The sequence below is a fragment of the Carassius gibelio genome, chromosome B23 (genome assembly GCF_023724105.1).
Source record: "Carassius gibelio isolate Cgi1373 ecotype wild population from Czech Republic chromosome B23, carGib1.2-hapl.c, whole genome shotgun sequence".
Taxonomy (NCBI): Eukaryota; Metazoa; Chordata; class Actinopteri; order Cypriniformes; family Cyprinidae; genus Carassius; species Carassius gibelio.
This window is the reverse complement of record NC_068418.1, coordinates 10,146,937-10,162,319: the sequence shown is the minus strand read 5'-3', so window position 1 is coordinate 10,162,319 and position 15,383 is coordinate 10,146,937. Positions and strand designations below refer to the sequence as shown.

The 15,383-nt window shown below is 35.2% G+C and overlaps 1 protein-coding gene and 1 long non-coding RNA gene across 12 annotated transcripts in view; one reads left to right on the top strand and one right to left on the bottom strand.

Annotated features, from left to right (window-relative positions):
• The window catches only part of sulf2b (sulfatase 2b), a 140,728-nt gene that overhangs the window by 94,548 nt on the left and 30,797 nt on the right, over positions 1 to 15,383 (top strand). For 6 of the 11 annotated variants that reach the window (XM_052593644.1, XM_052593636.1, XM_052593637.1 and 3 more), the window contains one exon: positions 9,327 to 9,545. In XM_052593644.1, coding sequence (XP_052449604.1) covers positions 9,371 to 9,545 — 175 coding nt within the window. In that variant the 5' untranslated portion in view covers positions 9,327 to 9,370. Of the gene's footprint in view, positions 1 to 4,527; positions 5,051 to 9,326; positions 9,546 to 15,383 lie in introns of those variants that run through there. The other 5 variants (XM_052593640.1, XM_052593643.1, XM_052593635.1 and 2 more) reach the window with 5 other exon arrangements.
• Positions 11,276 to 14,651, bottom strand: LOC128011346 (uncharacterized). Its single transcript, XR_008182531.1, has 2 exons — positions 13,305 to 14,651; positions 11,276 to 12,632 (listed from the first exon to the last, which is right to left on the bottom strand). It is a non-coding gene; the product is annotated as an uncharacterized LOC128011346 (long non-coding RNA).

Genomic DNA, 15,383 nt, shown 5'->3' with positions numbered 1-15,383 from the left:
TCCAAAGAGCTTTAGCATTTCATTGCATGAGTGATTAACATGTTCTTTCTTCCTCTTCTTTCTGTCATTGTCTTAAAGAATTTATTTTGTGGTATTAATTTTGCTTGCAGAGCAACATCTTGCACAAGGGTTACAAGTTATGCATGTGTGGTTTCTCTGCACCGCATCAGTAATTACAGCCCATTACTGACTAGTTCCTACTGTTCTTAATGCCTGTACGGCCTCCCCAAAACTAAATTAATTACTTTCTGTATGCAGTCGTTAAGCCTGTCAATCAAGCCAGCGCGCACGCACACACACACACACACACACACACACACTTCTTCAGCCAAATCTTAAAATCCTCAGACTGTTTATTGTAATAGTGTTGTAAATCACTCAGATACACGAGAGGAAAAACACATGGGGCTTTTAAACAAGCAAGATGTGTGTCATAATAATTACAGAACAAACATTCTCATAAATTCACTGTTAACAAGCTGGAGGTCTCCAAATGTTTCAAATATGTTTCAGACATTTACATTCATACTGTTGTTTTATTGTGTTGTATCTTGTTGTATCTTATATATTACACAATGAAATGTATTAATATTAATAGAAAAGAGTTTAAAAAAATTATATATAATATAATTATATTGGCATTTCTAACTACTTTTTTAATTTTTGCTTTCTATTGGAATATATTTTAATTAAAAATGTAATTTATTTCTGTGATCAAAGCTGTATTTTGAGCATCATTTCTCCAGTCTTCAGTGTCACATGATCCTTCAGAAATCATACTAATATACTGATATGCTGCTCAAGAAACATTTCTGATTATTTTCAATGTTGTAAAAAGGTGAGCCACTTCATATTTTGGTCAAACTGTAGAACCGATTTTTTCACCTTTTTTTTCGTTTAGAATAGGAAGTTCAAAAGAACTATATGATGATGATGATTATTAAGTCTAATAATTTATTAATATATTTATAGTCATTTTTTCTATCAATTTAATGTGTGCTTGCTGAATAAAAGTATGAATTAAAAAAAAAACTGACCCCAAACTTTGAAAAGGAAGTGTGTTGATATATTTCAATGCAATTTTTTATCATCAAAGTGTATTCATAAATCTTCATTAAAGTGTATCCAGTGGATTGTAATTACATAGACTCATACACTGTTGTGTACTACAGTAGTTCACACCAACCACTTAACCCACACTGCATCTCTCCATTAAACAGTTTGACACCCTGTTTCAACGCTCCCCGCCTCATAATTCACATCATTTAGTGCGATTGTAAATACAATTCATTTTAATGACAAACTTTTCCCTTGACAACGCAAATACAGCTACCAAATGCAGTGCAAATCTAAAATGAGTTTGAGGAGATTTTTGTCATATTTTTGAAGTGGTGTGGGAGGCAGAGACACGCCAGAGCAGTGCAGAGAGAAAGAGAGAGAGATGAATTATAATTAGCAGGTGTAATTAGAGGCTAGCAGACACTAATGAAGAAGGATTAATTGCTGTTATCATCAAGGACTCTTCATTAATGGCCTTATTTAATACAAGTCATCCACATGTTCGTCACGGCAGTAAAACCCAGACCTGAAATAGCTCTCAGATCTGCGGATGCCGAGACATTGAGCCTGTGCTGATGTTCTGATATGATGTGTGCAGCAGGTGTTTTGTTGAGTTAATTAGTGTCAGTCTGTGAATGAAGATTTGTGATTTCTGGCTGTTCATTTGGGTCATTATTTATTTCTGCTTTACACTTTAATTAAAATATTTAACAAAAGATTTAAAGCTTTATGTTTTTTATTATTTTTTCATCATTTTTATTATTATTTTTTTAAGTTAACATTTTTATTATTTCAAGTAACAAAAAATGCTTTATGGTTTTACTTTTGGTTTTAGATTTAGTTAACAATAATAACTGTTTATTTCTGTTAGGCTTTTTTCGTTCATTGTTCTCTTCATTTGTTTTTGTTTTTTTTAAGACATGCCAATATTAAATTATATCTGTGTATAGAAAAACTGATAATTATTTTATGCTATAGCTCATATTACATTTCAAATCTGTTTGGTCTCAACAAAAACAGAAATAAAACACTAAATACCAAAATCAGTATTTAAATGCTACAAGGGAATCTAGGTCTCACAACATTATAATTTAGTTAGTCTTAATAACCGTAAACCAGTCTTATGTCGCTGGTGTATATTTTTAGCAATAGCCAAAAAACATTGTATGGGTCAAAATTATCGATTTTTCTTTTATGCCAAAAATCATTAGTATATTTAGTAAAGATCATGTTCCATGAAGATATTGTGTAAATTGCCAACCATAAATATATCACAATTTAATTTTGATTAGTAATATGCATTGCTAAGAACTTCAATTGAACAAATTTAAAGGACATTTTCTCCTTTTTATTTTATTTTTTTTTTTTTTGCATCCTCAGATTCCTGGTTTTCAAATAGTTGTATCTCAGCTAAATATTGTCTGATCCTAACAAACCATACATCAATGGAAAGCTTTTCTATTCAGCTTTCAGATTATGTATATGTCTCAGTTTTGAGAAATTTGCCCTTATGACTGGTTTTGAGGTCCATGGTCACAAATTGTGAAACTAACCTAAATTTAAAAATCGGGCAATGAGCACCAAAATTAAATATTAAATATCAATCAATCACAATTTAATAAATAAAATAAATAGTAATAAAAAAGAAATGTGTTGGATTTACTCTTTCGGTTTAATACGTAGTTAACTAGCTTCTAGATGTGAATCTGCTGCAGTGTGTGAAAATGGGCTTAGAGCGTTGTCTTCTTGTTTCATTTATTAATAAGCAGCATGTTATTCAAGTACGTTTTATGTTTAATCATACACACACACACATTGTCTCTCTCTCTGTGTCTGTCTGGGTGGCCTTTTTTTTAATGTACTCCGATAAGAAGAGCAAATGGACAAAGTTAATTAAAAAGAAAGGCCAGACAATTTGACAGTTCTTTTCTCCCGCTCTCTCTCTGTGTCTCTCTGACAATAACAAAGACACGGTCTGTTGAGCTGCTCACAGTGGGAACTGTAGAACATTTTTCGGGAAATTCATGGCAGAATAGTTGTGGGATTAGTTGTGAATAGCGAAGGGTTAAGTTGAAAATTCCAGCTGTCTTCGCGGTCATAGACAGATGTCTGAAGTGCGTCTGGTCTGTCGTCATTTCTCTGTATGTGAGGATGTATTCTGGGATGTGTGTGTGTGTGTGTGTGTGTGTTGAATCAATACTTCTCTGCCCCAGACGGCCATAGTCCATCAGGGTCTTTACACACAAAACCTCTTCAGTTCTCTTGTGGTTGTTTTTTACTCAAACCACTTTACAACACACATTTATCTCCTGTTTAAGAAAGACAGCATTTAGCAAGTAGTCAATTGGTAGTGAAAGATAGGAAGTACTTTTGGGATTTCGACATGCTCTGCATTGTGACGAGGTACTATAGCTCATCTAAAACTGTTAGAAGCAGCGTTTTGATCATTGTTTTATGAGCTCATATTCATTTAGAGACCACATTGAGTATTTGTACTTGTCAAAATTCATTTTCAAACCACAAACCAATTTAAAACGGGCTATTGAAGGAAAATAACATTACTAGAAATGGTAAAAAAGAATATGCATATAGTGGATAAATTAATTATATTCATATAATTACCTGTATATTACCTGTGCTAAATTATAAATACTCAAATAGGCTATTAGAGTAATACAAATAATAATATTGTTTAAATTATTACTATTATTATTATTTAAAATAAACTAGAGAATGAAAAAAAATGTTAACAAAGAAATGGAACCATTTACTAAATGATAAGCCCCTTATATTTTAAGTTTAGTAAAAAGTATTTTTTTTATATTTAAAATGTTATGTTTATATATATATATATATATATATATATATATATATATATATATATATATATATATATTTAGAATGTAAATATAATCAACAATCTGTGCTTTGAAAGCATCTTCAACAGATCTGGCACAGTGAGTTTAAGCAAACCCCAACTGCATCCATTTGCATGCAGTTAGCACGCACAAATCATTGGTATGGAAATACAAGCACCGTTTTGCCTCAAATAAAACAGCGGCTCTTGCAGTAATTCATCTGAATTTAAATGTGGCGGGCTTTCATTTAGAACCCATGTAAATATAAACAGCGAGAGCTTTCATTTGAGGTGCTTGTTAATATAATGTAATGTAAATGAATGTGCCTGTATGCAGAGCAGCGTGGTCGGCGGAGCAGAAACGGGACGCAGATGGGACCCTCGTCCTCGGTTTTGTTACGGCGCGGTGCTCCGTTAACCCTTACCAAAGATGGGAGATGGGACGGGGGTGAGAGGGACAATAAATTGAAAGCGGCAGAGCTCAAGGTTACAACACATCAATCCTGAGAGAGTGGAGAAGAGACGAGTGGGAATAGAATTATAGCAGGAGAGAGAGAGAAAGAGAGAGAGGGGGTGCGATAAAGCTAGAATGAGAGAGCCTGGATGGGGGGGAGAAGAGAAGTGAAGAGAGAGGAGCGCACATGAGCGACTCCAACTGTGAGAGAAAGAGAGAGAGAGAGGGATATAGCTACAGCGCAGTGACCTACAGAGACAGATGAGGAAGTGCAGTGTGTGGAGTGTTACCACCGTATCTTGTTATCAAGGATCCCATTAAATGGTCCCATAGCCCTCGCGCTCCATATCTGGATATTTCTACTTCCATGTGGGATGAGCAGCTGCGCTGAGCGAGACAGACCGAGCCATCTGACATCAACACCATGAGGTACTCACGGAACTGAGGGAACCAGACGTGAGAGAGAGGGAGAGGTGTTTGAGAGCAGAAAGAGACAGGGATGACAGTGATAACAAGCGGGAGATTCTGTGCGAGGAGGTGAGAGAAGAGGAAAGGAGGTTTAGAATGAGGGACGCAGAGAGACGAGTGGAGGAGAGGTGTTTTCCTGAAAAGTGAAGTTGGGGGTTTGTGCCTCTGTTGAGGGACTCTACATTAACCCAGATTCTGCTCACTTCAGGCTTGTAAGTTGTATAAATTCTGCTCCGTTTTTATAGTTTCTAGTATTTTAGCCTCTTAAAGCCTCAAACTTAGTTTAATTCTAAAACTATTTCCAACGTAAACTTAAAAGGGAATCTTAAAACAGCTCCGTTTATATTTAAATTGTAATCCAGATGTAGTTCCAAATTAAATTTGAATGGAAATCCACACGCAATTCAAATTTATAATTTAACCAAAACCCAAATGCAATTCAAACTATTTTACAATCTGAATCCAGATTTCAAATGTAAATGCAAAAACGGATCCATTTTGGATTTATATTTAAATCAAAATCAGAATGCAGTTTAAACACTGCATATTTACATCCAAATACAGTTACAATCTGAATCCAGATTTCAAATTTAAATGCAAAAACGGATCCAGTTCATATTTATATTTAAATCCAAATCTGAATGTAGTTTACGTACTGCATATTTAAATCCAAATTCAAATACAATTTGAGTTCACAGTTGACATTTAAATCCATATTTTAAATTTAAACGCAAAGACAGATACAATTTAGATGTATATATAAATTAAAAGTGTAATACAGTTCAGATGTGCTGTGTGATTGTATCCAATTTAATTTATAATTTGAATTCACAGTTCACATGCAAATTCCGACACAATTCAAACTGGAATTCAAATTCACATTTAAATCTATTCCCGATAAAATGTTTAATTAAAAAATAATTTAATGGGTATGGTGATATAAAAATCAAATATATTTTTTCAAATTATATTTTTGGATTATAAAATGGATAGTTATTGCTCTAAATTTTTATTGGATAAGCCATATTCATATATACTGTACTATAAACGCACTCCCAAAAAAACACACATACTATAATAAAGCACCTATTTGCTGTGTTGCTTGGTGACCACAAACTATATGATTTGGCTGAAGAATACTTTAGATTATATAAATTATAAAAGTAACACTTTTGAACATGGTGTTTATAGAATTGTGTAAAAACACACCTTACTCTCAGTAAACTGCACATCCATTTTTTTTTTTTTTTTTGATAATGGTAGAGTAAATGCTTCAAAAGTCTCTGTTCAAACAGTAATAGCAGTGTACTGTGTATCCTGTTCTTTTGTATATAATCTTCGAATAAAGCCCCTGTCTTTACAGTTCCTGTGAGGACCGGCAGTAAAAGAGACCGTGTCAGTCTTTCTCTCTCTAGTGGCTATGAGCTGGGTAACCGTATATTGTGTTTCGGACAAAAGCAAGCCATAAGTGTGAAATCTCTAGGAATGCAGATAAAGTGTACAGTATAATGTACAAAAGCCAAGGGAAGGGAATGAAACTGAAATGGTTTGCAGTAGTATCAGTCTTCACTTCACTACAGGAAAAATACTAAATGTTAAAGTCCTTTTGTCATTCAAGAACCTTCTTTGATTCATCTTGATGAATCTTACTCCGAATACACATGGAAGGGGCAGTCATGTCAGCTGGACATTCCTTGCGCTAATTTTATCTGTGTCGTAAAATAAGAGAGACGTAGAGCGAAAATAGAAAAAGCGAAATGACTGAGCGCAAGCTACCTATTAGACTCTATCATGTGCTTTATCATTTTCCCAGAATCTATTAAAAATCATTCTATGCTGTCTTTCATATAATTCTATTCTGTGGACCTTGACCACCCTGGTCCAATCTGCCAAAAGTCAGTGTGACTTTCCATAAATATAACCGAAATGCAACTGAAATCAATGGTTCTCGAGGTGCTAAAGGCTCTTTCCGATCGGTACACTAGCATGCAGAGCACCAAAGTGTGAGCGTTTCATCAAAGACATGTCTTTTTGTCAGTACACTATTGGTTATGTGAAGAATAACATTATTTTACAAGTTCTGCATGATTGTCTTTGACGCGAAATGCATTTTTGGCAGTGTTTTTGTGTGAATGCTGGTGCACATGAATGAGGTTGTGGCTTCGGAGTGTTTTGAATGTAGACGGAGGTGTTTGTGCGGTTGTATTAATGTCTCGGAGGGTTAAAGGGGTTTGTAATTTGTCTCCTCGGAGACTGGTATCTGCTTTCTTCGCTCTTTCATTCCTTTTCATTTCCAGGCGCACAGCTGTCTTGGCATGAATATACTCCTGGTATCCTCAACTGACATTACAGACACGAATACTGCAAGCGTAATTTGTACAGATTGATACGCAGCGATCCGAGACCACTTGTGGAAACCGTTTGATTTTGCATTCTCAAATTGAACTCAATTTAATTTTAGCGCGACAGTGAAAAGTTGAATGTAAAATCATGTGAATGTTAATAATTAGTACATACTGTGTGTGTCACTTTTTTGCTTTAATGGCAGCAGCGCTCGACTCCACAACCTGATGGTCTTGTTCTTTGACTTGTTAAGATCCAAAGATTATTAAAAAAGCTTCAGTAGAAGAACATCTGACCGTCATATGATCAGTGTCACAAATTGACTTCTATGATTAGTAACCATTCGAAATAGAATCTGAAATATTTCATGTCATAATTTGATTTCCAGCTTTGAATTAAGTTTCTTTCAGAGCCCAGTGTCTTTTCGGAGATTTACACAGGCTGATGCACATAGGGATGGTTAATGAGTTATTATATTTATATGGCGACGGCATGACTGTCAGTTTCTACTCTGTGCACCTAGACAGCAACAACGACAGCGTAGCAGAATGAGAAACAAGCGACTGGTTTGAGATTAGTCCCTGCTGTGTGCGTGGTGTGTGTGTTTAGCTCATGGTGGGTAGCAGTGGGTGGGGTTTTATATTCCAGCACAGATTAGCAGCTGAGAAGGGGATTCCATCCTATTAAATTATTCATGCTCAAGAAATGATTACAGTGCATGAAACAGCATTGTGCATCAATAAAAGCCTTACCCTAGACACTGCGTGTATGTGTGTGTGTTAATGAAGACCCTAATTCATTGGGTTCAAATTAGATGGCGACCATAATATAAACTCAATGAGAGGCAGCTTATTCCAAGCACGATTCATCATCTCTCATTGTGGAAAGGCGATGGTTTGATTTAACTTGGGTTGAGTTGTAGGGCAGTGCTTTTTAATCTTATAAACTCTCCGCCGAGGACCCAAATAAGGTTTTTGGGGGGCAAATACACTGAACAGACACTTTTTGCAAGTGCAAAAATGTGTCTGATTCAATATTGTCGTTACATTTAAATATCAGTACTTATTCCCATAGTTAAGTGGATTTTATTTTTGGAGTTTGCACGCATTTTTCTATTTAATATAAAAGCAGTTATTTATTAAAATATAAAAAAGTGGAGCATTATAATTGGATATGCTAGATAACTAGATGCTGTTATAAATTGTATAGGCCTACATTTATTTATTTTTAATTTTCTAAAAATGTAGCGTTCAGAACCAACTAAAAATATGGTAAAGTTTGCTCTGAAAATCTCAGAGTTTGTGATTAAAAGGCTAAAAAATATGATGCAAAACGTAGAAATTAGAAATAAATTAAATTTCAACAAAAAAGTAATCATAAAATTTTAGAATTAAGTCAAAATTTCAACATGAAAAGGTATAGTTATGACATTATAATAAATTTAAAATAAAAGACAATAACTATAACATTATATTATATTAACTTTATTATGACAAAATTGCAAAATATCATAATTATGACTCATAATTTAACTTTTTTTGTGTCATAATTTCAACATTTCATCATGACTTTTCAAATCATCAACAATTCTGAAAGGTAGTTACTAAACTACTTTCTTGTCAGTGGCTTTGTACATATAGTGTATTTTTGTTCTTCGTTGTACAGTGTGAAAGTTTCTCCTCTGCCTCTAAGCTTGAGCGCTGATATTTATTGAGCGAAACGTGGAGTATTGGTGGTACAGTGTGTACCAAGAGCAACACTCAGAGTTTAGAGCAGAACACTAATAAATGTCAAATTATTAAGTTAGTCCAGATGTCTATAAAAATGTGGCATCTCATCTCTTGTCATTATATCCAACATCTAACTTTTTCTGTACCATTTCTGAATCTGAATCCTGTTTTGTGGCACTTCTGCATACCGTATTTTGGACTTTGTTAGCTGACTCCTTATGTTGAGTTTATCTTTGCGTCCAGATCATGCTGTAGCCTACATTTGATGTAATATTTTAAGTGCAAGAGAAGCTGCATGTTTATATATAGGCCTAACTTACGGCTATAACAATTAAGATCATTAATAATTTACCCTAAATAAGATCTCTCTGGCGAAACCACATGCTGACACAACCTCTTTATCTTCTCCCTACAGGTGCCACAGAGTGAAGTCAGTATAGAGTGAGTGGGAGCCTTGAGATGGCGACGCAGGGGCTGGCGGCCCGGGTCTTGGTGCTGCTGGCCGTGTTGGCGGTGGCTCATGCCTCCATCTTCCAGTCCAATCAGAGACTGAAACCTCGGTTCCAGCGAGACCGGCGCAACATCCGTCCCAACATCATCCTCATCCTCACCGACGACCAGGACATTGAATTAGGTGAGCGGAAAAAGAACACTTGATTTTAGAGTCAGATTGTTTAAATAGACTTCTCAAAAATGTGGGGTGAGTAAGATTTTGTTATGCTTTTGTAATGCGTTTATTCAGCAAGGATGACAGTACAGACATTCATAATGATACAAGTAAATGATTTCAAAGACATGCCATTCTTTTGAATTTTTATTCATATTCAGAAATGTTTCTTGAGCAGCAAATCAGCATATTAGAAAGATTTCCGAAGGATCGTGTAACACTGAAGACTGGAGGAATAATGCAGAAAATTCAGTTTTGCAGCACAGGAATAAAATACATTTTAAAATATATTGAAATAGAGAACAGTTATTTTAAATTGAAATAATATTCTAAAATATTAGTGTTTTTTTTTAATATGTAATAAATGCAACTTAAAAGATTTCCTTTAAAAACATTTTAAAAAGCTACTGTACGGTAATGTATTTCTACTGTTTTATTTATTTCTATGTATTTAACCAGTATATCCTGAGCTAACCATTTGTTTAAAAAAACTAAAAAAATAAGTCACAGTCCTGTGTCTTTTGCTCCTAAAACAAAGCCGTTCTTTAGAATCTCTAATGGTTTTAGCAAATAAGATCTCTCAGTCTAAAAGGGTTACAGGTACACGATGGAGCTAATGCTGAAAGAGCCTTTGCTTGTGTTGAATGTTTGTGTGTGTGAGAGCTCATTTATTTTTTACAGACTGTCTCTATGTGGTGAAAAAGAGACATCTTGGGCTTTGTCAGAGCGGAAGACAGTGATTCAATTAGGAAGGAAAGTCCCCACTCCTCTCAGCACTGGACAGTGTTGATTTCATATGCACACACACATGCGTGTGTAAGCTGTAATTATGGATGTGGCAGAGAGATGACTGTCTGTGTCTCATCTCGTTTCCTCTTGAGTGCTTGTCTGGGTGAATGCTGATTTATACAATATTGTCCATCCATCCTGACCTTTGTGTGTGAAGTGCACAGAGTATTTTTGCAGTGTGCACATTTGTATGTGCTGACCTTTCTGCGTGAACCTGTAGAGGTGTGGTGATCCTGTCTGAAAAGGCCAAAGTGAATTCGACTTCCTGTCTCTGATCATATCATTTGAGCCAATCAGGGTGTAGGTTGTGTGAGTTCACTGAGCTTTGTTCCCATAAGTTATAATAAAAAAAATGGGCTTTTTAAAACTTAAATTGTAAATTGCAAAATTGGCTTTTTGCAAATTTTCAGCATCATTACTCTACAGTAGTCTTCATTGTCACATTATTCTTCTGAAGTCATTATATTAGGCTGATTTGCTGCTCAAGAAACAGTTGTGCTGCTTTTTTCTTGGTGGAAACTGTAATATTGTTAAATATCATTATAATTTAAAATAACTCTTTTCTATTTTAAGATATTAAGGTTCTTTGAGAAATAGTGTACAAAAGAGCAGCATTCGTTTCCTGTACATACACTCTAAAAATGGCTGGGTTAAAAATAACCCAATTGGCAACCCAGCACTGGGTAAATATTGGACAGAACACATGCTGGGTTAAAGTAACCCAGCATGCTGGTTTACACATTTTAACCCAGCATGCTGGGTTATTGAGAAAACCCAAGATAGAGTCATTTTTACCATTTGTGGGTTTGCATTTTTATGATTCTGGGTTATTCTTGCTGGGTTATTCTCATAATTTCACTTTTGCTTAACAAAGCAATCATGGATTAATAAATAATGAAGAATACAGGTTATTTAGACTGTTAAAAAATATTTTTAATGCCATCTGACATTCAAATTTTTTTTACCAATGACAAACAACATGGAATTTTCCCTTTTTTTGTTTCCAGCAAATGCAAAATAAATAAATAAAAATCACAGAAATACAGTTGCAATAAATAAGAAAATTATTTCTGAATGACCTGTGTCTAGCTGTTTAACTATTACATTTTGAGATTTTTAGCTATTTAAATACACAGTGAAATGACATTGACAATTAACATTTTTAAATTTAAATGTAAAATCATTTAAAGATGTCCTTAAATTTATATCAAGTATATAAAGACTCCTACGTAGGTAGATGTGCACTGCTTAGGGTAGTTCAACATATAGTTCACCCAAAAATGAAAATTCTGTCATTTATTACTCAACTTCATGTCGTTACAAACCCGTAAGCCCTTCGTTCATCTTCAGAACACAAGTTAAGATATTTTCGTTGATATTCGAGAGCTTTCAGACCAGGGTGAATAATTAGTGACAATTTTCATTTTTGGGTGAACTATTGTCAAACACTTAAGCTCTGAAGCAAAGATCTACACCTCAGAGCAGTGTACTCCATTATAGAGCCTGTCTATGGAAGGACAATTTTCAAAAGGAATTGCTAATTATATTTATCAATTGCGTTTTCCACATTTGGATTGTGACAAATTGTGACAATCCAAACACAATTGCAAATCTTGAACAAAAACACTGTTTCAAAAACACTGAACAAAAATTACGGTTTCAGTTTAGTGACTGCCAAATTTCAAATGGAAAAACAAAGTCAGTTTGTAGCTGTATTTTCCATGTATTATGAGTAATAAGCCTGTCATATCGATCAAATACTGCATCATAGCAGCTTTACAGTATTGAATAGGAAAATAGTGTGTAATAATGCAAAGGGACAAAAGTAAACACTCAGTTTTCAGTTAAAGTCAATTCGTCATTGATTCAGTGATGTATCGTCCCTCTGTGCAATCAAGTGGATGATATCGCTTGATATTAATTGTCCCCAACTAAAGAAAAACAAGGAACAAAAACTCCATCGTTGACAGAATGGAGAAAAAAACCTTGGGAGAAACCAGGCTCAGTTGGGGGGCAGTTCTCCTCTGACCAGACGAAACCAGTAGTTCAATTCCAGGCTGCAGCAAAGTCAGATTGTGCAGAAGAATCATCTGTTTCCTGTGGTCTTGTCCTGGTGCTCCTCTGAGACAAGGTCTTTACAGGGGATCTGTATCTGGGGCTCTAGTTGTCCTGGTCTCCGCTGTCTTTCAGGGATGTAGAGGTCCTTTCTAGATGATGATCTCCATCTGGTCTGGATACGTACTGGATACGGGTGGCTACGGTGACCTTGGAATAAGAGAGAAACAGACTAATGTTAGCATAGATGCAACATAAGAACAAGTACATGAGGTTTTATGAATTACCATGTCTGTTTTTTCACTGTGTCGCACATGTTACCTGCCAAAACTCAAATGGAATCTTTAGCATCTGAATTTCCAATGCCTCACATTGAAAACTGTCAATTTTTGCCAGAGGTGGGACCATACTATGGAGAGTGTTTGTATTGGGAGGTGACGTCACTCAAAGACAACTGTGCAAAATTCTTTGAACAATGGAGGTTAAGGCACTACTATCCCCTGCTAACAGTTAGATCCACATGGTACTATTGGTCAATATTCATCATTAACCAAATGCTTTTCACCGGAGGCATAAAATATAGGGTAATATGCAACTAGGTAAATAAGAGTAGAACTGCAATGTTGTTTGCTGACGTGCATCAGAGTGCAAACAGTGAGAGATTTGGGGTAAAAACTACAAAATATCTCCCAATACAAACATGCCCCATAGTATAGTCCCACCCTTGACACAAATTGACAGCTTTCTGTGTAAGGCATCTGAAATACAAATGCTTTTCAATTGAGTTTGGACTATTTCACAATGTATATGTCCACATGTGGAAAAATACAATTAAATATACAATTTGCAATTCCTTTTGAAAATAGTTCAGAATATCCTTACCTGTCCATTGATTATGATCAATGCCTGAGAGATCTGCTGGCATTTTTAAATCGCCACGACAACTGGATGGGGTCTTGTGGACTCTGCTCAGTTAAGGAATTTCATTTTTGTTCCAACCTTTAAAATAAAGTTGAAAAAAAAAGAAAAAATACAAATTGTTTTAATAACAGTGATTCAGTTCAATTAACTGTGTGAAGTTAATCATGAAATTGACCCATCATGATTATGAGTTAAATTCACCTATGAGTTGGTCTACAGAAGCAGAATATGATATAGTGATTGGCTGAAAGGTGTGCTTTCAAACTGTCTAATCAATGGGATGTTCCAGTTATTATAAATCACAGTTTTATGTTAATATGCTGGCTATGACTATATCAAACACACACAGTCACTGGCACAGATAAGGGAGATCACACTGCATGTGCGCACACAGACATTTCTATGACAAGTCACGTAGGTAAAACAGTCCATATATAAAAACTTATAGATGTAGCAAAGTGATAAGGACAAGTCAAAAACACGATCTGGAAAATTAATAAATTAGGTACATTCTGGTGCAGCTTTAACTATAGCACGAAATAAAAATATATGTGCGTTTAAGTTACGTGAGGGTTAACGTTAGTTGATTATCACAGACAAACAATTATGTAAAATGTATAATAAACAAGAACTTACCGTTAGACGCCTCAATAAGACTGCACTCGACCAGTTTTTCTCTCACAAATGTATCCATGCGCTTTTCTGACAGGAAAAAAAACACATTTTGAATTATAATTTGTATGTAAAAAGACTTTATAAACCACAAAAGCATCAAATCACTTCACTAACGCGGCCAGCGTCACTCGCTGTGCGTGCGCGTACTTTGAAATGCCCTGAGACGTCGATTCTTTTCCGGGAATCACTTTGTTCGAGAATTACTGAACCGGTTTACTTGAACTGGGTCGTCGGTTCTTTTAGACCTGCGGTCCGACTATATTGTACGTAATTTGTATGATTTAAATGTCGATATGGACAACTGCAGGCGTTTACATTAGAGCAGAAAGTCGTATTCACTTTTTGAACTCATTTGACTCACTTAAATATCAAATTCGCTTTTCAGTGTCAGAAACTACTTTTTCCTCTATTTTCACAGGTATTCGCATATTTCAGCCATCAGTCACTTTCTGAAACCTAATAAAACTTTATTAATCTGTCGTCTCAGATAACGTTACCTTAACACGATTATGCGAGTCGCGTAAGGTAGGTTGGCCGTTTGAGGTAAACTGTTCATCATTTAACGTAAATAATGTTGGCCTGTAGACGTTTAACAGTATTGTTGCTGCAAAAAAAGTTATAATTCTGCCAATTTAAAATAATTATTATTGAAAACATTAAATAAACTTACCTTAAAACAATTGAAAGCCGTGGCTTTGCCCCGTTGTTCTTCCAAAGTGACAGTTGGGGAGCGATTTAAACATCTCCAAGGCGCGTTAAATAACCCAGCGCTGGCCTGAAACTATGGAAAGCCAAATGGGTCAGAATACGCGTGCTTTTCAACGCCGTATTAATTTTAAAACGCCGTTTTCATAACGCCGCCAGGCGTTAAATAAGCGCCGTTACGCGGTAAGTTAACGCCAGACGCCACCACGCGTTAAAATAACGCCACACGCCGATAGACGTTAAGTTAACGCGACACGCCACTTAAGATGCAGATTTATTTACTCATCTACATGGACACACCTCTCATGGCTACAAGGACTCTACGGCAAGTCAGAGCATCCAGTTTGCAAGAGCGCGAAGATGGCTAGCCCTTACAATTATACATATAGCTTTTGTCTCATAAAGTTATCACCCCAGGCATGAATAAGTGCAAATTTGGAAAAGATTTTATTCAACAGTTAAATTAATAAGAAAGTAATATTATTATTGTATTATTATATTATATTTTGAGTAGGCTATCATTTCAATTTAATAAATAGTTGGCGATAGTTTCACAAAAATAGAAAATCTGTTTATTTACATTTACATTTACATTTACTCAACCTAATGTTGTTTCAAACCTTATGCTGTATTGCGTTTGAGGAAGATATTTTGAAGAAT